Source organism: Scomber scombrus, chromosome 10 (genome assembly GCF_963691925.1).
Source record: "Scomber scombrus chromosome 10, fScoSco1.1, whole genome shotgun sequence".
Classification (NCBI taxonomy): domain Eukaryota; kingdom Metazoa; phylum Chordata; class Actinopteri; order Scombriformes; family Scombridae; genus Scomber; species Scomber scombrus.
This window is the reverse complement of record NC_084979.1, coordinates 19,855,445-19,878,947: the sequence shown is the minus strand read 5'-3', so window position 1 is coordinate 19,878,947 and position 23,503 is coordinate 19,855,445. Positions and strand designations below refer to the sequence as shown.

The 23,503-nt window shown below is 40.2% G+C and overlaps 1 protein-coding gene across 5 annotated transcripts in view; it reads left to right on the top strand.

Moving 5' to 3' along the window:
• Positions 1 to 1,334: 1,334 nt before the first annotated feature.
• The window catches only part of dock3 (dedicator of cytokinesis 3), a 28,899-nt gene continuing 6,730 nt past the window's right edge, over positions 1,335 to 23,503 (top strand). For 3 of the 5 annotated variants that reach the window (XM_062426738.1, XM_062426737.1, XM_062426735.1), the window contains exons 1-41: positions 1,335 to 1,499; positions 1,587 to 1,628; positions 2,931 to 3,085; positions 3,233 to 3,314; positions 3,412 to 3,472; positions 3,583 to 3,730; positions 4,823 to 4,911; positions 6,657 to 6,782; positions 7,699 to 7,823; positions 7,973 to 8,135; positions 8,281 to 8,387; positions 9,581 to 9,752; positions 9,847 to 9,944; positions 10,372 to 10,455; positions 10,553 to 10,653; positions 10,766 to 10,847; positions 11,251 to 11,421; positions 11,689 to 11,751; positions 12,082 to 12,274; positions 12,476 to 12,603; positions 12,804 to 12,950; positions 13,057 to 13,155; positions 13,258 to 13,352; positions 13,550 to 13,625; positions 13,778 to 13,878; positions 13,964 to 14,022; positions 14,161 to 14,309; positions 14,446 to 14,531; positions 14,646 to 14,672; positions 14,783 to 14,878; positions 14,997 to 15,057; positions 15,177 to 15,270; positions 16,743 to 16,891; positions 19,358 to 19,444; positions 19,703 to 19,807; positions 20,147 to 20,288; positions 20,673 to 20,839; positions 22,584 to 22,670; positions 22,886 to 23,065; positions 23,178 to 23,261; positions 23,375 to 23,491. In XM_062426738.1, coding sequence (XP_062282722.1) covers positions 3,243 to 3,314; positions 3,412 to 3,472; positions 3,583 to 3,730; positions 4,823 to 4,911; positions 6,657 to 6,782; positions 7,699 to 7,823; positions 7,973 to 8,135; positions 8,281 to 8,387; positions 9,581 to 9,752; positions 9,847 to 9,944; positions 10,372 to 10,455; positions 10,553 to 10,653; positions 10,766 to 10,847; positions 11,251 to 11,421; positions 11,689 to 11,751; positions 12,082 to 12,274; positions 12,476 to 12,603; positions 12,804 to 12,950; positions 13,057 to 13,155; positions 13,258 to 13,352; positions 13,550 to 13,625; positions 13,778 to 13,878; positions 13,964 to 14,022; positions 14,161 to 14,309; positions 14,446 to 14,531; positions 14,646 to 14,672; positions 14,783 to 14,878; positions 14,997 to 15,057; positions 15,177 to 15,270; positions 16,743 to 16,891; positions 19,358 to 19,444; positions 19,703 to 19,807; positions 20,147 to 20,288; positions 20,673 to 20,839; positions 22,584 to 22,670; positions 22,886 to 23,065; positions 23,178 to 23,261; positions 23,375 to 23,491 — 4,191 coding nt within the window. In that variant the 5' untranslated portion in view covers positions 1,335 to 1,499; positions 1,587 to 1,628; positions 2,931 to 3,085; positions 3,233 to 3,242. Of the gene's footprint in view, positions 1,629 to 2,930; positions 3,086 to 3,232; positions 3,315 to 3,411; positions 3,473 to 3,582; positions 3,731 to 4,822; positions 4,912 to 6,656; positions 6,783 to 7,698; positions 7,824 to 7,972; positions 8,136 to 8,280; positions 8,388 to 9,580; positions 9,753 to 9,846; positions 9,945 to 10,371; positions 10,456 to 10,552; positions 10,654 to 10,765; positions 10,848 to 11,250; positions 11,422 to 11,688; positions 11,752 to 12,081; positions 12,275 to 12,475; positions 12,604 to 12,803; positions 12,951 to 13,056; positions 13,156 to 13,257; positions 13,353 to 13,549; positions 13,626 to 13,777; positions 13,879 to 13,963; positions 14,023 to 14,160; positions 14,310 to 14,445; positions 14,532 to 14,645; positions 14,673 to 14,782; positions 14,879 to 14,996; positions 15,058 to 15,176; positions 15,271 to 16,742; positions 16,892 to 19,357; positions 19,445 to 19,702; positions 19,808 to 20,146; positions 20,289 to 20,672; positions 20,840 to 22,583; positions 22,671 to 22,885; positions 23,066 to 23,177; positions 23,262 to 23,374; positions 23,492 to 23,503 lie in introns of all 5 variants that reach the window. The other 2 variants (XM_062426739.1, XM_062426736.1) reach the window with 2 other exon arrangements.

Genomic DNA, 23,503 nt, shown 5'->3' with positions numbered 1-23,503 from the left:
CTGAGTGAGAAAAAAAAAACAGAATTTCCTGTGCTGAGTTCAACATTTGATTCACTTTAACTAACAGGTATAATGTGACATTGTTTGACTCACAATAATGTTTTTAAAACGCTGAATTATTTCTTTTTTACTCACCCATTAATCCCTCTTTCACCAGGCACCTTGGCATAGACCTTGTTCCCAGAAAAGAGTTTGAAATGGTGGATCCAGATCAGATCAGCGTATCAGAGCTATACAAACTGGTATGTTGGGTGGGATTATTCTTGAACCAGTGCATGCTGTGCAAATCCTTCCCTTGAATTATTAAATGCCATAAATTAATAAAAGGAATTTGTGTTCTTTAAATTATAAAAATGGAATTAAATATATCCCTGCAGCATGCATACATTATATCTGTAGCAATGACTCAAAAGATGTCATCTTTACACACTCTGAGCTTCTTCTTTTTTTTTACTCGCTGTGTGCCATTATTTTAAATGCACAGCCCTGGTTTTACATATAAGAATGTGTTGTTGAATGTGTAGGGATGTGTGAATATAGCGATTATCAAATCATCCATAAGAAGGTGACTCACAAGAGAGAGCACAATTCAGCTGTTGGTGCAGCCTCATCTGACCTGTTCTTTATGCTTATCTTACCGCCATATTGAGTGTGTCCCTTCCCTTACATGCACGTGACTCTCACAAGCGTGATTGCTAGCTAGCAATGCAGACATAATGCGAACTGACAGGCCCAGGTGAGGCTGTGGGAAAATACATATAAATAAATGTTTCATCGTTATCTAAAAAAAAAAATTGCATATTGTTTTCTTTGTTTCTTAAAACCACCAATCAGGCTAGAGACATATGTCCATAAATAAATAATGTCCTAAATGTTTTTGTCTGTAGTGATGTGGGATTCCCAAATCTATACACACTGGAAAGAGATGAGACTTACTGAAGCAGATCCAATTTTAGAAATATGTGATCGCAGAACACAGATGTTATAAAATCTAATCTAATACTGCTGGAGACCGTTATCTAGGAGATAGGGGGGGGGGTCCTGTCTGGTCAGTCCTTGAAGCTCCATATGCTGATCAAAACACTCTCCAACTACCCTGCAGTCTCCCATTATCCCATTGCCATGTTTCTCAGATTTGCACACTGAATGTTTGTGCACTAAATGCCCTGTCCAGAAACAACAGCGTAGCTCTCCCTTGCCAAAAAATCTCCTGACTCTGTCGATGAAAGTGAGCTTGTTTTTGGCAGGGCACAAGGCCTTGGCACCTCTTCAGGTAGGGGAGTAGAGGAGTTCTTTTAGGCTGCTGAGCAGAGGGGTGTGTGGGCGATACTGGCTTTGTCCTCTCTTCTCCCACATGCTCACGTTTTGCCTCATGTGGGCTTCTTTTAGCGCTGCAGGAACAGTAGTATAGCCGCTTTGCAACTTACGTAGGTGAAATTTTGTCAGATTTGAAGCATCGAGGTGCTGCTCAGGTAGTGTGTGTCTGAAGCTGCTATAAGGTAAATAAGTTCAATGCTGTGTGGGAAGTGTAAAGAATGAACCGACTGATCTGTCATCTATGTTTTGAACTTTGCTCTTTTTTTTAGCATGTATCCAGCAGACACTGTGGTCAACAAAGCACAAACCAGGTACACTCTTTTAAAGCTATAAACTCATCACAAACTTTTATACTGTGTCCATCTCTTCAACTCTCATTTTTAAGTTTCTTTTCCAAAAACTTTGGATCAAATGTCAAACTGTAGGTTTGCTCTTTAGAGTTCGTACTAGTGGTTGCTTGTAATTCTGATATTCTAGGAATTCCTCTCATTGTTCTTCTCTCATTCCTCTCATAAGAGCATGTGGGGTTAAAAAACCTTTGACATTACAAGGTGTTACTACCATGCTCCATTACCACACTACACCACCCCACCCCCTGACTGCCAGGGTGTGAGGGTTGATTCCCACTGGGACCACATATGCCCTGAGATGTATGCACAAATTGTACTTTGGATAGAAGTATCCTCTGAATTACATTTGTGTAGAAACATCATTTTAAAGTATTGTTGCATTTTGACTCAAATTTGTAATTTCTGGTAGTTTAGCATCTAGGTCCTATATCTCCCATAAAGGCTAAATTGAGTTTATATTTACTGAAAGAAGGCATAAACAAACAGCAACTTAACACCCACTTTTAAAAAAGAAAAGAAAAGAAAAAAAGAAGACATTTTGGGGAATAAACTGAATCGCTTTGTTGGCTGTGAGTTAGATGATGAGATACTCTCAGACACTCTCATTTCTGTTTGCTACATATGAAGCTACAGCCAGCAGCCGGTTAGCTAAGTTTAGCATGAAGACTGGAAACAGTCTGGCTCTGTCTACAGATAAAAACAATACCAACAGGTAGTCACTGCTCCCAGTCAAGAAACATTTTTTAGAAACCACAAGCTGTCATTTTTATACTTCCATTTTTGTACGGATTAAACAAACAATATTTGTTAATTATTGAGCCTTTGAGATGCTAGTAATTGAATTTTGTTACTGTTAAACAGAGCCAGGCTATAGCCTATTCCTGCTGCGTTGTCTTTTTGTTAAACTAAGCTAAACTAAGCTGGACGGTATCAATCTTCTCATCAAACTGTCGGCAAGTAAGCCAGTGAGCGTACTATGAAGTGTACTATAAAGCTGTTGTGTTCAAGATAGTTATAGCTGTCATAAATCTTCTTTATATATACGGTTTTGACCATTATTCATTAATACATTTCTTTATTTAGACGACATGAATGCCTAGCGACAGCATGAAATACACCTACAGCATATATCGATGAATTATTCACCCTTTACAATACCCCCACTGATTTGTTACATAAGCTTATCTGTATACAGAATGACAGGTACTGTACTTGACCTCGACTGTCATCTTGTTAGCGGTCACTTTCTTCCTTGGTTCCCAGGGTGACAGCACGAGACAGCGCCATGGTGACGGTTGCCGTGTCCCGGTGTCGCACCACCTCTTCATCAATCTGAAGAGCTTCACTTACAACAGCATCAGCGAGGATGCAGATGTCTTCTTCTCTCTGTACGACACTCGTGAGGCCAAACAGATCAGGTACAGGAATCTCATTGCACAAACAACAGTCCCAAATGGTCCTACGATTCGGACTGTGTGCATGCAAGAGCAGACACACACACTTCCTTCATCTTCTTCTCCTTCTTCTTTGACACACTCTGAAACTGTAAACTGGCTTCTTTGCAGTGAGAAGTTCATGGTGAAACTGAACAAAAATGGAGGACCAAAGAATCCAGAGAAGGTTGATCGTCTGTGTGCTCTCTTCACGGTAACGTCTTCTTCCTTCTAGCCGTGAATGTAAATAATCTGCATTTCAGCGATATTTATCAGACTGTACTGACATTTTGCCCCCCAATTCTCTTCAGGACCTGAGCAGTAAAGACTTGAAGAGAGACCTGTACATTGTTGCCCATGTCATAAGAACTGGTAAATAAAGTACAGTGTGTAAAAACAATATTTTCTTCATGGTCATGACCGTTTTTAAAAAAATCTATCATTGTGTCCACTTAGTATGTCCTTCCCCCTTTTGTGTCCAGGTCGTATGCTGCTCAATGACTCAAAGAAAGGCCCTCCTCATGTTCAGTACAGAAGACCTTATGGCTGTGCTGTTCTTGCCATGAGTGACGTTTTCCACACCATCACAGACCTCAAAGAAGAGAAGGACTTTGTACTCAAAGTTTATACGTGAGTATTGTATCTGTGAAGCTGTTCTTCTTCTTTTGCACCTTAATTATTAATAATGTGGAACGAAAAAGAAATTCCTCTGGCAATTTAAAGTGTGAAACAGATCATTATCATAAAACTGTTCTGAGCTCTCTTTATACCTGTCAGTGTAATTGCTCGGTAGTGCCATGGCTTCGGTACTTTTGCAAACAGAGCTGAAAAGCTTATGCAGTGAGGTGGGAATATGTGCAAATGTCGTGCATGACAACCTAGTGCTTCAGTGTTAATGTCTGGTGTGTTTGGACCAGAATGATAATGAAGTGTCCTCCAGAAAATCAATAGCTGCTCACCCTGGGCCTGGGATAGGGCACTTGGCATGTTGTGAATCTGCCTGCTTCTGTTAGACTTTGCCACAGAGAGCCACTCCTGTACACTGGCCAACCAAATGAAGCAAGGAGAGGCAGAGAAGAAGAGGGAAAGAAGCCGAGAGGGACAGATGACAGAGAGATAATTGAGCAAAGTTAGAGGACGAAGCTCAGCATTTTTCACAGTCAGTCAACAGTGAGAATGTCACCTTGTGTCTGCAATGTCCTTCTCTGCCTTCCCTCTGGGTCAGAGGTCATTCATACACTTTACCATCCTGTTGTATGGCATTTTTTTGAGTAGTAGCTTCAGGATAACTATACAGCTTGTGGGAAATAAAGATTTCTAGAATAGAAAGCTGTCGCCTTTATTGGATTTCTCTGCTGAGCGAAGAGCTCTTCCCTTTAAAAAGCAAGTAGTGAATCAGTGCTGAGCTGCCTCCAAACTGTCGGCTCCTATAAAGCTCCAGTCTGTGCATTTCCCCATGCCTTTCCCAGGGGCCTACGGGCCCACAGTAATGAAAAAGGCTGGTAGAGAGCTGGCTGTCAGGTTTGCTTAGTGTGCTGTGCATTTGGGCTAATGTGCTGCTTGATAGCACCTCCCCCTGCTGCTACCTTTTCTCCAGGAGGAAATCAGCTCTGGGACACATGCTGTTCATATAGTCCCCATGCACACAATCCCTTACCCCTCCATCTAGGCCCACTAATGGGCGCGTTGTTAACAGTGTTACCCGCCTGTTTTTCTTTCCAGATGTAACAATGAGAATGAGTGGTATCAGGTCCACGAGAACATCATCCGCAAGTCCAACACCAAGTACTCAGCTCCCAGCACCAACTATGGTAAATATATAATTTCTACAGATATTGTGAGAGTTTTTAGATTAAAAAAAGTATAGTTATTGATGTGTTTATCCAGAGCAACTCATAATGATTAAGCAGGTAGTTGGTTTTAGGCGTTCTTCAAGAACACTGCCAATAAAGATTCTGTTGGATAGTGCTGATATAGCAGTATGTGCCATCATCATGTTTTGGTATCTAGTCAAACAAATAGTTTTGGTTGTATTTTGCCCAAATTCTGAGATGTCCTGCTTCATATGTTACTGCCTCCAACCCAAAACTATAGAGATGAATGGAATTGTGTCAAAACAATTACAACATATTCAACAGCAACATCTCTTTCTAGAGTCCCAATCACTCTGTAAAACACGCTATCAACAGTTTTCATAGGAAGTATACTCTTGGTAGAAAGTACCTATTGTTTCAAAGAGTACTGTGCACAGGGAGGTCCATGGATAATAGTTTTTGGAAAGACATGCTACTGTTGAATCGGAATAACATTCAAAATAATAAAATGTAAATAAACAACATGGTTGGACATCCCTAATGATAAGGTTTTTTTTTTTTGTGAAATACACTTTACAAGTTGAATTAGAAGATTGATACCACTTTCATGTCTGTGTGGTAAATATTCCGCTAAAGCCAGCAGCTGGTTAGCTTAGCACAAAGATTGGAAACAATGGATTAAGGCCAGTGCAGAATCCATCCACCAGCACCTTTAAAGATCACTTATTACCACATTATAGCTTGTTTCTTTAATCTGAAAACAAAAGTGTAATAGAATTACTGCAGTCTTATGTTAAACTGACCAACTGATGGCCGTTCATATTTAAAGTACAAGTATGAGAGTGGCATCGATATTCTCCTCTAACTCTTGACAAGAAAGGAAAAAGAGCCTTAGAGGACTTTTTGATGAATTATTTGAGCCATGAAATGTCAGAAAATAGTGAAAAAGTTCCCAGAGGCTCATGTGACTGCTTCAAATTGATAATTTTGTCCAATAAACAGTCCAAAACCCAAAGATATTAATTCATACTGGAGAAGCTGAAACTGGAGCCAACTTTAGGCTTTTTTATGACTCAATCAATCAAAATAAATCAATCAAAATTGTTTTCCTGTTGAGTGACTAATCAATTAATTGACCAATCAGCTCTAGGGAATAAATCAGTTTATTTCCTAAAAGTTTGTTGGATTAGCCAAAAACAGACATTATAATGTAATTATTTTATAATTAAAGTTCTATACTCTGATATGTATATCAATAATGAGAGGAAGATCCAGATCAATTGATAAAACTCACATTATTTTTTGCTGTGTGTAATTTTGAAAATGACCTGGCTGTAAGATTGAATGCTTTTAATTCACTTATTAGCTGCTTTTTATGAGCATCTCACAGTTTCATATATGACTCATACCTTAAAAAAATATGTCACTACATTTGTGCACTACTCATATTTTTCCTTGCTATATTTCTCAACTACATTTCTCCCTCCTCCTTATCTTCTCCCTGTGATGACGTCTCTCCATCCACTCTCCTGACTGTCTTCTCCTCCCCCACATTGTGACTAATGTCCCTTAAATACCCCTCTGTCCCTCCCTTCTCCTATCTCCCTTCTTCTTTATCCCTTTTTCCTTCTTTAAATTCCACTTTCCTCCCACAACCCCACACCTCTTCATTTGCCCTTTCCTCCCTATTTACACACACACTCTCATATGCCCATCCTGCCCCCATCACCCCCTGCTTCCAGGCCTCATCATTTCTCTGCAGCTGCTGAGGGGTGAGCTCGAGCAGATCAGACGGGAGAACCAGGCTGTGTTCAACAGGGCCCTGGCACTCACACGCAAACTGGGTTTCCCAGATGTAATCCTGCCAGGTAAGGAGGCAAAGAGCAGCAGGCGGTAATGGGTACAGAGAGGTTCAGTGAGGAGTTGGAGACCAGAGGCCAGATGGCTTGGAGGAATGAAAAGAGGGGAAGGTCACAGATTCAGAGAATGAGGAAACAGAGGACAAGGACAGGACAGGAAGGATGTAGGAACAGAAAAATACAACTGCTTTAGAAGGATGTAGGAGAGAGTAGAGTGAGCCATGTAAGTTGGTTTCACATTAAATTTGCCTGAGATCGGCATTTAGGTCAGGTGCTGCGCAAATCATAAAGAGCAGAGGCCTTCAAAGATAATTTGAAGAGAGAGGAAAAAGAGAGGTGTTTATTTCGGTATATTTCATCAGCTAACATTGCTCTGCTTTGTGCCTACTGAGAATGTATGATCTCCTCTCCTCTCCTCTCCTCTACTCTCCTCTCCTCTACCGTTAGCCTGAAATACCTCCCAACAACACTCCTTGTGACTCATCTGTCCCCAAGGAAATGACTTGGATATAAATAACTATAATCTGATTTTTATAAATAACTGCAATATCTATCTGTTGCCACTGATATTTATTCCATTAAACACTGACCTCACAAGAAGGTGCTGAGGCAGTGATGAGCTACAGTGTATTACAACTCAGTGGGGTCATTTCTCATTGACAAGAACAATGACGTGTGGTGCACATCTTAGCAGCCCCATGTGGTGTCTGTGCGGCACCTTAATTTATGTTGACCGCTCTGTGGAGCAGAGGATGACATGAACATTATAACTTATTAATGTCGACAAGGCAGGAGACATGTTTGTCATCATGTTTTGGGAATTTCTGCACATGTCTTTGTCTTGCTGTTGTGGGTAACTTCAAACCTCAAGAGAGGGGGTTTTGAGACATGATTAATTAAAGTTTCTCTGGTGTAATTGTCCTAGGTGACACTCGCAATGACCTGTATCTGACCCTGGAGCGGGGAGAGTTTGAGAGGGGTGGCAAGAGCGTTCAGAAGAACATTGAAGTGACGCTGTATGTCCTCTATGCCGACGGGGACACTCTCAAAGTATGACACATATATAAATGACTAATTTTGTACCATATCATCAATCCGTGATTCATGATGAGTGTAACTTTCCTCCCATACAGTACAACCACACATTATCTTACTGTATACGTCACTAAAACAATCTCCCTCGTTCCTTTTCTTTTCAGGACTGCATCAGTTTGGGTAGTGGGGAGCCCAACACCAGCGAATATCGCTCTTTTGTCCTTTACCACAACAACAGTCCTCGCTGGAGTGAGATGGTCAAGTTGCCCATTCCCATAGATCGCTTCAGAGGTTCCCACCTACGCTTTGAGTTCAGACACTGCTCCAGTGAGTCAATAATGCAGCCCAGTGGCAGCCATCCGTCAAATCATGAGTTTATTGGGACAGATTGGATCACGCTCACGAGTTATACAAATATGCTTTGTGCAATGTAGGTATATGATGCATGATGTTATGATGTACTTCCTTTCAGCTAAAGACAAAGGAGAGAAAAAACTGTTTGGTTTTGCCTTCACTCCTCTGATGAGAGAAGATGGGACCACTCTGTCAGATGAGAGCCATGAGCTGTATGTGTACAAGGTATGAGCAAGTCTAACACACATTTTAGAGACACTGTTGAACAATGACCCATATATAATAATTATCAACCAGTGGCTATTGTTTAATTAAGAAATTACACTTTTAAGAATGTGTAACTGATGATACGAGTGTGCACAAGACATATTTTGGGTTTTTAACTGTGAACTTTGTGTCTTTAACTGTTAAATTAAATGTAGATTTTATTAAAGAGGCCTAGTGTTGGTGGGGCGTCCCCTCCTGCGTCTCTGTATGTCTTTATTCCTATTTTTCAGCAGTACACTTTGTTCCTGCTCTAGTCTGACTCTGACAACATGTAAAGAAATACATCACCCATTATTACCTGCTCTCTGTCACCAACAAATGTTACCCCATGTGATATTTGAGTAAATGACAGTTTTAAATATAATATAATTAATGTTCTGTTTTCAAGAGCATTAAGGGCCTCCCAAAAGATGGAAATGATAATGTGTAGTATTTAATAGCTGGTAATTAGTAAGGGAATTCATTATCATTATATAAAAGTATAAATATATTAATATTAGAAACCTCCAGTGACCCAATGTACATATGGAGCAACATTTAGGATCAAGAAGCTTTGTGCTATATACAGTATTCTATTCATGTCAGTCTAACATACAAATGTTTTAGCACTTTTGTAACATTATGTGACTATGCTATGACCCTCGAAAGCCACTTAAAGTGATACGCATTATGGGTGGAGCCCAATTTGAATCTGAATATATTCGGAAAAGCACAAATCTGTTTTTACAAATATTTATAATAATTTTATGGAAAAAAAAGTCAATAACAGCGTGTAGGTTGGGACTTGCAGCATAGCGAGGTTACATCACTGTCTGTCTCTGTGTCATGGATGTATTAATAGCTGCAGATCTCTCTGGTGGAGCTGAAGTTTATTGAGTGGTCAGCACAGATTTCTGTGGTCTGAGAGAGAATAGGCTGGGGTTCAAGACGCAGTGTGGGAACCCTCCCTCTCAAAATAGTTTATTGAAGAACACTTACTTCAACACTTTATTATACTAAAATTAGAAGTGTAATAACAAAAATGTTTTTGTCACCGTCATGGGAGCAATCACTGCAGCTGTAATCAGACCAGTTATAGAGTTGAGCCCCAGCCTTCTCATCTCCAAACATTAATGAATCTTTTCTGTCCTGCCTGTATCCGTCTACTGTAGTGTGACGAGAATGCTACCTTCAGTAACCAGGGCCTGTACCTGAGTCTGCCCTGCTGTAAGGAGGACTTCAACAGCTGCCCCAACCTGCCAGCTAACCTGCCCTTCCAGAGAAGCCCTAAAGAGACCTTCTGGGTCTCCACGATACTCTGCTCCACCAAACTCACACAAAATGGTAACCAAACACCCTACATGTTTTTAAAATGATACCTTCACTTCATATTCTATTAGATTTGACTCACTTTGATTTGATTCTACTCTCTTTTCAGTGGACCTGCTGGCCCTTCTGAACTGGAAGGCCCATCCAGACAGGGTGTTGGACATCCTCGGTCGATTGCGTCAGATAAGCGGAGAGGAGATTGTCAAGGTCAATCATCAGATGATATTTGGCTCCTGTGTAACTGTATGGTGTAGTGAGTCCTTGACTCAGTTTCCTTGACTTATATTTAGTTTCAGCAACAATTAAATCTCTTATTATTTAGGTGAAGAAAATACTTTAAGTGTGACTTAATCAATTATAGGTCATAATATCATTGTTTTTATGTAATTATACTCAGATTCAGTAATAACCATTTACAGCTTTAAATTGTTCAGAATTCACACTTTGTTTTTTAATGTTCATTTACTGTTTAAAATACATTTTAGACTGTTCGGGCATACATTTTCATTTCAGAATAAAAAAAAAAATACTGCCATGTTTTTGGTGAAGGCGCTTCCTTTGTTTCTATTTTCATACTAGCCATGTCTTTGATGTGATGGTTGTGCTGAGTGTTGTTCCTTTTCTTTTCTCACAGTTCTTGCGAGATGTCCTGGATACGCTCTTCTGTCTTTTAGATGACAACACTGATAAATATGGACCGCTGGTTTTCCAGTCATTGGTAGGAAAATTAAAGCAGCACAAATAAATGATGTATTTTGCCTGTAAGAAGATGAAGTAGGCACAACTAACATATCTGTATATATGTGTGTGTTCAGGTGTTTATCATTAACCTGCTCAGGGACAGCCGTTTCTACCACTTCAGACCTGTCATGGACTCCTACATCCAAAACCACTTTGCTGGAGCTTTGGCATACAAGTATAACAAAGTTTACTGAACTTGTGTGAAACAGACATATTTATTTGCATTTAGAGTTCTGCAAAGTGACACTCGATGCTGACTCACATGGTTTCAAACAATGTGTCTGCAGAGAGCTGATTCGATGTCTGAAGTGGTACATGGACCGCTCGGCTGAGGTCGTCCGACAAGACCACATCCAGGAAGCCATGAGGGTAAAGTACCAAACACATTTCCTGTGGTTCAGTTTCACAATGGCAGAATAAAACAAGTCTGTCCTGGCTCCTTCAGCAGGAATGAATTAATAAGGCATGAGGAAAGGGTCAAACAGAGCTGATAAGGAGTAATGTGACGTCATATGAGCCCTCAGGAAGTGTGCTCCCTGCTGAGAGAAAAGCTAATGAAAGGAAGTTATCAAAAAATCTCTGCAGATATTGATGTGTGCAGAGTGCTGCATTTACACGTGATCTTGGAAGAGATAGTCTGTCACGAGACCTGAAAATTCCATTCAGTGCTTAGTGTTTGTTCTTTACTAAGGAACTGATATGTGCGATATGACGTTTACTTCTTCGGCTGACTGTAAGGTCTCAATTTGCATCCTGCCAACAACCCCCTCAGGCTCTGGAGTACCTGTTCAAGTTCATCGTCCAGTCACGCATCCTGTACTCGAGAGCCACCTGCGGGATGGAGGAGGAGCAGTTCAGAGCGAGCATCCAAGAGCTCTTCCAGTCAATCCGCTTTGTCCTGAGCCTGGACAGTCGCAGCTCAGAGAACCTGGTGTTCACACAGGTCAGATAGCTTACACTTCACTTTTTCACCATCTCCTCGCCTTCGTCATCTGCACGGCTGTTTTATTTATCTTTGGTTGTAATTGCTTTTACTTATTGTTTTATTCATCCCCTTAATTTGTATTCATATTTCATTGATTGATTTTTGTTTGTTAACTTTTTCACGTTTCATCCTTGCTTCACTCTTCACTCTGCATTCTGTGATTGATGCTTCAATCCCTTGGCCCCCACCCTACTGTTGCCCCTTCTTTGGCTTGATCTTGGACAGTTTAGGGGTGTGATCAGCAGCATGCCTGTCTGTGGTAATGCTCCAAGGCTCTCATCCATCTCAGTAAGTCACAGCGCCCCCCTGTGTTAGTTCCACAATGCAGCAGAGACCAGCCTGCTAAAACAGGATATTTTCCTCAATAACTGATATGCAGACAGTGTTTTTGATTTGGCAGTAATAAGGAAATACTGACATTATGTCTGAACAAAGACATAAATTGTGCAAAAACATTAATGTCTTGATTGTGCTCCTTTTGGTATATTAATAGCTGGCTTAATTTGGGGCTTTTTTTGTTTTCTGTCAGTGTCATACTGAAAAGAGTATTTTTGTGATGTTTTCATACATGATAGTGTAGCAAATGTCCCTCTCTGCTTTCTTTGTTTTCCCCCTCAGGCAGCGTTGTTGAACAGTTTCCCTGATATATTTGATGAGCTGCTGCAGATGTTCACTGTTCAGGAGGTGGCCGAATATGTTAGGGGCACCCTTGGGAGCATGCCCAGCACAGTGGACATTGGCCAGTCTATGGATGTAGTCAAACTGCAGTCCATTGCTCGTACGGTTGAGAGCCGCCTCTTCTTCTTCCCCGGTGAGACAAATGTGAAGGTTTTCGCTTCGGCTCAAAGTGTTTCTTTGACTGAAGATAAACAAACAAACATATCTAAACATAATGCTACTGTATAGTACCACATAAATCCATATCTGTAAACCTAATGCAATGCCTACAGTGGTTTTCAGTTTCGTCCTTGCTCATTCTCCTTCTTCCCTTTCCTTTCCTATCTTCTTTTAGAGTCTCGTAGTATTTTGCTGCCGGTGGTTCTGCATCACATCCACCTGCATTTGCGCCAGCAGAGGGAGCTGCTCATCTGTTCTGGGATCCTGGGCAGCATCTTTTCAATAATCAAGACAAGCGCCATGGTACAGTACATAGTAAAGACACATATGCTAATCCCATTGAATCACTATTCAATAGGAAAATATAATATAAACATACCTATTTCTTTGTTAAATATAATTGATCTTGTCGCTTGCAGAAAGACATTACTATTAAGCAGCAAGTTTGCATCTAAATGGTTGACTGTTTTTCTGCTTCCCTCTACTTGATGTCTGTGTCTCAGGAGTCTTCTGTTCAGGAGGAAGTGGAAATGATGGTTGAGAGCCTTCTGGATGTGCTGCTGCAGACTCTGCTGTCCATTATGAGCAAGTCTCACTCTGTGGAGACATCCAGAGGACAACGCTGTCCCCAGTGCACTGCCGAGATAACGGTTAGAACTTTGATGCACAATGAAACAAGTGGAATTAAGTGAATATTTACAGTTGATTAAACTTTATAAATATGTGTGTCCATGTCTGTCACTTTTTCTCGTGCAGGGAGAGTACGTTTCCTGTCTTCTCTCCCTGCTCAGACAGATGACAGAGATCCATTTTCACCATCTACTCAATAACTTCCACAGCAAGGAGGAGCTGAAGGTGAGAAACTCTGAGTCACAAAGATGATCAAGATTATAGTATTTCTCTGCAGCCTGCTTACCACATATCTACACTGCATACAATTTATGTATTCCTCTGCAGGAGTTCCTGTTGAAGATATTCTGCGTGTTCCGCAATCTGATGAAACTAACTATCTTCCCCCGAGACTGGAGTGTCATGAGGCTTCTAACTAGTCAGTGAGTCTGCTTTTACATTTCTGTCATGCAGCCTTTGTCCCAGAGATGGTAAGGGAATACAGCCAACCATTAGATCAGACTCTCTTCAAATAATCCTGCTCTGAAGGTGACGCTTGTGTTGCAGATTTTTTCATCTATTTTTGGCAGCTACCTTGTTTTGTAAGCTGACAGTGTAATGTTTGCTGTCCTTTCTGCAGTATCATCATAGTGACAACACAGTTTCTGTCTCCGGCACTGCACAAGAACTTCTCAGAGGCAGATTTTGATTTCAAGGTGTGTGTCTGACCTGCAGGGGGGGTGTGGTGGGGGGTAGCTTTTAGGAAATCCATGACACACATTTGATGCTTTTCTCTGATTACATTTACGTGTGTTGTTCTTTCAACATGACATTTATATTTTTGTTTGTGTCTGATTGTGTGTGTTAGGTGTGGAACTCCTTTTTCAGCCTCACTGTACTGTACATTAACCAGCCCAGTCTGCAGCTGGAGGCACTAGGTCCCACTAAGAGAAAGAAAGTTCTCGACAAGTAAGAAACTTATATGCATTGTGTGCACATAAGTTTATTGTTTATCTCACTTTATAAACCTTACTTTCCATTCTTGTCTTTGTAGGCATGGAGATATGAGAGTGATGATGGCATATGAACTCTTCAGCATGTGGCAAAAATTAGGTATGACATCATCCTTTATTCACACTCAGACATCCCAACTTTTCATCATCCCCCTCATACAGTGAATCACCTACATTTAGATCCTAATGAAAGCAGTGAAAACAATGACTTCTGTCTATGTCAATCTATGTAATCCAGGTGACAACAAGCCCCACTTCATCCCAGGAATGATGGGTCCCTTCCTGGGAGTCACTTTGGTCCCTCAAACTGAAGTTCGAAATATAATGATTCCAATTTTCCATGACATGATGAACTGGGAGCAGAGGAAAAATGGCAACTTCAAACAGGTCATTATGATATTGTTATATAATGAAATACAGGTTGTGTGGTTCAGCAACTGTGATAAAAATTGACTTTTTTTCTCACATAACAAACCCACATCTTTTTTTTTGGCCGAATGTGTGTGTGTGTGTGTGTGTGTAGGTGGAAGCAGAGCTGATGGATAAGCTGGACAGCATGGTGTCGGATGGGAAAGGCGATGATAATCACAGAGAGCTCTTCAGTCTTTTGTAAGCTTCAAACCTGTGTTTAGCGAACCTGTCGAGTGATACTCAGAATAATGCTGCTCTCGTAGTATTTCCTTATAACGTACTTTCCTGTGTTGTTTGGCTCTCACACCCCAGGACCCAGTTATTTGGTCCTTATCCGAGGTGAGTTGTCTTGCCTTCACAGCCAAATCCAAGAGATATTTTGATTCGTATCTCTTTACTTCCTGTGCTCGTCATTTTTGTGAGATTATCTTACTGTATTTTCTGTGCAGCCTGCTGGAGAAGATAGAACAGGAGACCTGGAGGGAAACAGGGATCTCATTCGTCACATCAGTCACAAGACTTGTTGAACGATTACTGGATTACAGGTATATATATTCCTGTACACTGAATGTATACTGAGATTTAAGTTGCACAATTTAACACTTTTGGTCTAAGTTATGAAATTGCAGAGCAACGAGAAAAAAATCTATTTTTTATGTTTAGGGACTGCATGAAAGGAGATGATATGGAGAACAAGAAAATTGGCGGTTCTGTCAACCTTATGGTAAGCTTTTAGTCTAGATTTTTGAGCAGTTGGACACATATATGAATACTTAAACACATATATATGAATATTTACACATATTCATTTTCATTTCCCTTCCTCTTTTTATTCAACCTCAGAACTTCTACAAATCAGAGGTCAACAAGGAGGACATGTACATCCGTTACATCCACAAGCTCTGTGACCTGCATCTCCAAGCAGAAGACTTCACAGGTAAGACACTGGGACTTTTCTGTGATGGTGTGCGGTTTATGTCAGAGGTCTTATACCAGCAAAGTGGTATTTTTATTGGGTGAACACAGGTTTTGTAGCTACAACAAAATTTTGGGTTGTCAATGAGAGGCTGCAGATTTTCTCCTCACCTCTGCCTTGTTTCTCTGCATGTGTTTTCTTCTTCCTTTCATATGGTTTTACCAACAGAGGCACCTGTAGATGCAGTAGAGAAAGACTAATGGCTGCAGTGAAAAACGCAATACATAGAGAAGAATCATGGCTTCATTCTTTTGGTGATAGTTGCAGGCGGATACCAATGATTTTTGATCAAATAATACAAATCAAAAGCCATGTCACTAGAGATATATACCGTCAGTAGGAGCTCTAAGGCTCATCTGATGTAAACCGGTGAAACTCCACTACAGCACAGCTGATTCCTTGTTCAGGCAAAGATAAGGAAGACAATAGATCAGAAAATAGTATGATGAAAACGTTCAAGTACCACCTTAGTGTAGAGACCCCCTTGACAGGCTAAATATCAGGTGCTATACCTGCTGGTAGTTTAACATGAAGGTGTTAGTCTCCATTTTGGGTCCTAGCACCAGCCTTTTTTCGGTCTTATGATTCTGGGATTGTTCTTATTTCTCGTATTTGTCTGTTCTATATTATAAAAAGGCAAAATGAGTTATTTTGGAGGTAACTTTAAATGTTAATTAAGTCTGGTAATGCCAATTTCAGTCATGTAAACAGGAAATCAGGGGACATTGCCAGTTAATATAATCCTGTAAATGGCTTAAGTGTTGTTGCTTTGCTCACATTATTGGCAGCGGTGGCTTTATTGTGTGTGTGTGTAAATCTAGCCAAATATGACTAATTGAGAGCAACCTTATTCATCAGTTACGTAAAACAAACAGGCAGCTGGTAAGATAATTAAAACACATTTTAGTGTTCTACATAGTTAGCTGTGATTTCACATCTGGTTATTGTATGAATCACTGTCAGCTGTAAAAAAAACAAAAACCAACCCAAAAAAACATATAAATATATAAACAACATGTAAAACTTTGGAAAATAAAGAGACCTTAACTTAGAAAGGGCATCGATTGTCTTTGGATTTATACTGTCAGTGCAATAGATTCATGTTGTGATGTAAATTCACCCGTTGTGATAATTGACCTCAACAGCATGTGTGTCAGCCAGTATGTAGTTGCAGTGCTGCAGAGGGGACTGACTGTAACACCTCTGGCCACCAACATACCAAAATACTCACCATGCTCTGGGAAACTTGTGCTTTGTGCCACTAACTGTGCCGTCTGTACACAAAAACAGAGCCTAAAATGTCTGGAAGGTATCAGTTCATCACTGTTGCCACACTGTGCAAACTGTTCAACATCTGTAGCTTCATGAGATAGCAGGTATCATGATGCACTTTTTTGTCTGCTGACCTTTGATCCATATCCCCTCGTCAACAGAGGCTGCGTTCACGCTGCTGTTGTACTGGGAGCTGCTGCAGTGGGAGGACAGGCCCCTGAGGGATTTCCTCCACTACCCCTGTCAGAGCGAGTGGCAACGCAAAGAGAATTTGAGTCGTAAAATCCTCCACTACTTCAATAAGGGCAAGGCAAGTGAACTTTATTCATAGCTTTAACTCTTACTTACTTACTTTTGACTGATTTCAAGCCAGCAGTTCAGAAGATTGTCTGTCATTTCTGACCCACTCTAACTTTTGGCCGCACTGCAACTGGAGGTCACAAACTAAAATGTGAAAATGAAGACAAGGCCAAGTTAACTTCATAGTGACAGAACAACATTAGTAGGTTTATGCTGGAAAAGACAGACTTGAAACTAATTTAGCTTAGATGAATAAAAGTGACATTAAGTTTTATAGCTTTTTATTTTTTTATTTTATTTTTTGCAATTTTCAAGAGGCTGTTGGCTTTCATCTGCAGTGCAGCTGTTCCTAGACATAATTCAATTTTGTCCTCATTAACATTGTGAGAAACACAAAACCTTGTATAGTTTTTCCTCAAAGTTGTATCTATATTAAAGTTTTGTCAACCCCAAGTAATTGTATGTCTGTTATTGTTAGAATTTTTCACTCTATAGAGCACTTTCTGGCAATTGAACTACATTTATAGCTAAAGCAACAGTCTGTCTGCAGTGATGAGTACAAAACCAGGACTGTAGACTGTCAACAACAACAGAATCATCTTATTTTAATCTGTTTCTCACACACTCTCTGTTATTTCCTGATGCAGTTTTCTGTACTAAAGCAAACCCTGAATATCATGCTATAAATTCAAACGCGTAGCGTTTGCAGATACCATAATACTCAATAAGGGTCAGATGTCTGCTCAAATGTGATTTGCTTCCCTGAATCACTCCTCCCTGGCTGGTATTCATCCACAAAATTAAATTAGTTGACCGGTGTCTGTGCTTTGGAGAGGACAAAGCCCTCTGGACTCAGGGAGCAGTGAGAAGGAAATAAAAGTGGCCCCCTTCATTAACTCTTTGTCATCTCTGGTTTTTCTCGCCAGTTTTCTATATATATTTAAAAAAGCTGTACTTGTGGAATCCCCTGCCTCTACAAATGGTTAGATTCACCCAGGACAAATAGAAAATCTATGTGCTTAAAGAAAACTTGCATGTTGGTGACCCCAGTGAATAAATGGGTGGGGAGGTGATGTAGAAACTGGACTTTAAAAAAACCCCCAAAAAACTACAGGGACCACCTGGACACCTGCAGTTTTTATGTCCACCTCGAAATGGAGAAATTGGACATTGTGTCACATAAGGGAGGTCAGCTAAGCCAGGTCAGGTTCAACAATAAATTAGTGAATAGGGATCCCAATGCTAGTTTTGAGACTCATAATACAAAGATATAAAAAGATATACTCATATGCATATGACCCACCCCAGACGTATGAGGTGTCCATTAAAGAGGGACCAGAAGCTGCTGTTAATAATTTCCCAAGATGCAAAAATGCAAAGTAAAATAGGGAAAAAAGGTTGATCCATTAAAGGTCACAACTGCTCACACTTCACACCCACCTGCTACCTCACAGAGCATTGTACAGGATCAGGGAAACTGACCCCCTCTCTACGGCATAGTGTTCCCTGAAGGCAACAAACCAACTTTTTGGACCTTACACCGCCCCTATACATTTTAAAATTATATCACAAGACATGTTTGTGTCCAGTGAAATGAGGGGCTTAAGTGGGTTTGACTGGGGGTGGAGCAGTTCATACAGTAAGCAGAGTCACATGCGACTCAGTGCCAGCAATTAGTAAGATAAATATCACTTTTTAACATGTTTAAATTCAAATAACTGTTTAAAAATATATACACGTGCATGAATATGTAAAGAAGTGTATTTGATTGTTTAAAGACATATTTTGATTATATTTACACACTAAAACAGTGTTTTTTCATTTGTTACCTCAAGGCAACATTGTGCAGTTAGGCCACTCATTCATGGAGATGTGCTGGGATGCATAGTTATCACCATAGTCAGCTAACTTCCTCTATCCTTTGGATTTCTGTCCTCATGTCTTATAAAGCATACAATATACATGAACTTTTCAAATGATAATGGTTTCCATGAAACTTTAAGTATAAATTCAGCAAGAAATTCAACCTGCAAGTTTCTTTTTAAGGCTGTTTTAAGGTTGCACTGTCACCAGAATTTAAAGTGAACAGAGATCCATGTAAATGCCATTCTGGAAGTAAACAAAAGGAAAGAAAGGAAGTGTGTGTTACTGACATCAGATTGGCCTCTTTGCAGTGATCATACATTTTGAAACTATACTCAATTCCAAATATGATATTGTTGCTTTTAGTTTTGACCTTTGGAATATAAATACAATTCAGTAAACAAGACTGAAGGTTTTCCATACTTTCAAATGATGGTACCTCTTTGGCTCAGATATATTCTTTTCATGGGGTCGATGCTGCTTGGTGTTTCTTCCTACATCACAGTATAAATGTGTATATATGACAGCTTTATGTTTTTATATATTTTATCCATTATAAGTGAAACTTAAAGAACATCTTCCTGAATCTTACTCATATATCATCACTTTGCAGTGTTGGGAATATGGCATCTCTCTCTGCCGGGAGCTGGCTTTCCAGTATGAGACTTTATATGATTATCAGAGTCTCAGCTGGATACGGGTAAGTAAAGTTATGCTTGCCACCTGTTTCTACTCTTATTATTAAACATGCATCCTCTGTAATGCTGGGAGCCAAGATTCTCAGCTCCCTCTCTCATTGTCATACTCTGTTATGTTATGAATTGTGTATAGCGTCGGACACAATGTCCTAATTACCTGTGTGCACCCACACTCATCAGCGATTGCAGAGGATGCAGTAATGTGTTTGATTAAACCATTATTCATCATGTCTCTTTTAAATCTTTATGTTCTGTGACAGAAAATGGAGGCGGCGTACTATGACAACATTATTGAACAGCAGAGAATTGAACCTGAGTTCTTCCGAATGGGCTTCTATGGCAGGAAATTTCCTTTCTTCCTCAGGGTATGACTTTCCAAATCTAATTTCATCCTGTCGGTCCTGACACAGTTATGATTCTGCTGATGCATCCAGCTACACCGCTCCTTCATGCTTCAGTAGGAGATTAAGTCAGTTACAGTAGCTTGCACAAGACAGAAAGAATGGATGTTGAATTATATTAATACTAAAAAAAAAAAAAAAATTGGCAATTTAACCAGGAAATGATTCTGAATCCATTCATCGTAAACTTGACTAATTCATAATTACCAAATATGTCATATATGTTGAAGCATTTTGTCTACCAGTTCTGCCTATCCTGGTCAGTCTTGACTAGCCTCAGCTTTTGTCTTCCCCTCCCTGCAGAACAAGGAGTTTGTCTGTCGAGGTTACGACTACGAACGGCTTGAGGACTTCCAGCAGAGGATGCTGGGAGAATTTCCGCAAGCCATCGCCATGCAGCATCCCAACCAACCCGATGACACCATCCTGCAGAGTGACGCTCAGTGTATCCTATTATTCTTTATAATGGAGTTACAATTATTTTCAACTGATGTGTAGTTGATTTTTTCTGTTACTTTAAGACTGTTAATACTGATGATCAGAAAAAAATGACTTATCAATTACTGAAGTTGTGGACAATTAATTTCATTTTCATTGACTAACCAATTCATTTTTTTTAGCATTACAGTATTCAGTATGTAATGGTTAAGTATGTATAGATATTATGACCAATCAAACCCGAACACAAAATGTGTTGAGTTTGATTTCCAGAGTCAGGCTCTTTGTAAGCATTTCCTTTGACTGTCCCTCCTGCTCTTCCTCCTCTGTGGATATAAATGTCCGTCCGTCTGTCTGTCTGTCTGTCACTTCCTTGACATTTGGCTTCTAGACTTGCAGATCTATGCGGTGACTCCAGTGTCAGACATCTCTGATGTGCCTCAGCTCGAGCGAGTGCCTGAGAGGATCAAGAGCTTCTACCGCATAAACAACGTCAGCCGCTTCCACTATGACAGGCCTTTCCACAAGGGGCCCAAAGACCGCGAGAATGAGTTCAGGGTACGGTGAGCCAGCAGTGCTACTCTCTGTCCATTCCTGCCTCACAGTACAAATACTGTATATAGATGTAAAACCAGTTAAAAACATGAAATGGATCCAGCTCTGTGGAAACTGCAGTTGACTCATGCAGGGATTTTTTTTGGAGATAAAAATGGTCTTTCATGTGTTGTAAGCATGTGTAACAACCCCTGGTGGTCACAATGGAGGGCCTAAAGCTTTTGAGCAATAATCTTCAAAAGCCCTGAAAACTCATGACTAAAGCAGCAACAATCTAAGTATTTTTTTCAAGAGTTTAACACTCAAGAATTCAGCTATCCAGGACTCTGTGGGTGTGGTTTGATCAGAGTTAATCACGTGTCATCACATTTTTTATTCATATACCCCTAAATTCAGATTTCTGCTTGCCATCAGCCTTTTCCAGCAGAGCTCATTTCAAACCAGTGCGAAAAGCACAAACAGCACAAATCTCTCATGTGAAATCTGTTTTAAGTGAACTAATTTTGTGTTCATGTCAAATCTCATCACACATACTAAACTGACTCAGAAAATATGTTGTCAGGGCCTTTACATGAATGTTTGTTGCTGTACTTATATGTAAGCCCCAGCAGACTCAGGGTTAGGGTTATGGTTAGTGTTAGATAGGTCAGATACTTGTCAAGTCTCTAGCTATTATTTCACCACAGATTTGTCCAGTCAAAAATATTTTTTTAGTGTGATGTCACACTAACTTGCATGCTGACAAATACACAGCAGGGGGATGAAAAAAACACAGATACTCCACAACACAATCGTGTGCTGACGTGATTTCTGAAACATTTCTCCTCGAGACATTTTCTTGCCTCCTGTTGGGTTGAAGGCTAAAAATTCAGATTGTGATGTGAAGTATTTGTCCAAGTATGACTCACTTGTGCAGCAGCTTTGGTTACTGTAACTTACACTTGACTGAACTGCGGTCATATTAGTCATGAACACTGCAAACTTCATGTAATGTGACAAGAAGTTTAAAAAATGATGACGACATAACCCAGAGATGGATAATTCTGCCCTTACACAAAATAGATATTTGCCTATTAACATAGCAAACTTAAAATAATAAAATATATATCTCAAACTGTTTAAAAAAATGAGCTGTAGCTACTTCACTCCAGAATTGTGGTCTCTATCGAGGGCAGCAATAAATTATTATTATTGATTAATATGTCAACAAATATGTAATATATTTAAATTGCCCATTTCAATTTTCCAGAGCCAATGGAAACTTCCACTAACTTCACATAACTTCTTTCATCAGGACAGCAGTTTATAACTTATTACATTTAATTTGCAGAGAGAGATAAAACAACAAAGCAACACATTTTCACTTTATGAGGAGCAGGAAATTGACTCAAAATTGTTGATGATTCATTTTCTGTTGATCAACAAATGGATTTATTGAGTAATTGATTCAGCTACAGTTAAAAGTGCTGAAAACTATCCTACAACCTGCAGGGCTTTAGAGACCACAGCAGGACCAGATATGATACCTCTGACACAGTAACCTAAATTTGAAACCAAACCATGTCAGAGTTTTTCATGTTTACTCTTACTGAACTGACCTACATGCTACACTACAACACTGTTTTGAGCTGTTGTTTTTTCACAGCATGGTTATTTATCCATTGTGATGCACGTACCTTCACAATGGCACCAGATATAGTTGATAGGAGACTGCAAAGCCTCTGTTCTCTGTCTGCATGTGTAACAGAGCTTGTGGATCGAGAGAACAACCCTGATCCTCTCCCGTCCTCTCCCTGGGATCTCCCGCTGGGCGGAGGTGGAAAGGAGAGAAGTGGTGAGGACCTCAGACATCATTTTTTTATCATCTCATATTGCACATACGGCCCCCTAAGAGATGTTTGCCTGACAGTTTTCTCTTTCACAACTAATCTGAATCCATGTTTCTCAGGGAGTGTGTTGAGTTGATAACATTAAAGTGGTGTAATCTCGTTGTTTACATACCTCCACCACTTTTATTATGGCTCAGGGTGGATATCTGTTTATTTCCAGATGGAGGTGAGCCCCCTGGAGAATGCCATTTATGTTGTGGAGAATAAGACCCAGGAACTTCGGACTCTGATAAGCCAATACCAACACAGACAGCATCATGGCAACATCAACCCGCTCAGCATGTGCCTCAATGGGGTCATAGATGCTGCTGTGAACGGAGGCATCGCTAGATATCAAGAGGTAGAGAAGGACAGGGAGAAAATGATGTGTGGATATATTGTATTTGTGTGGATGTATGAATTGAACTGGTGTTTGAGATCATCACCTTTTGACTCATCCTCCTCGACAACAGGCGTTCTTTGATAAGGATTACATCAGCAGTCACCCAGAGGATACAGAGAGGATCACACATCTGAAGGATCTGATGCAGGAACAGGTCAGACTCAGTTTTGATGTCCATTATACGCTGTGGAACTGCAAGTTGAATGGAGACATTATAATGCAGGAAATGTTTTCTTTTGTGCTTTTTCTTCTGATTTCTTGCAACAGGTACACATCCTCGGAGTGGGCCTGGCTGTTCATGAGAAGCTGGTGCATCCAGAGATGCGTCCCCTGCACAAAAAGCTCGTGGACCAGTTCCACATGATGAGGACAGGTTTACACCATGTGAGTGGTCCC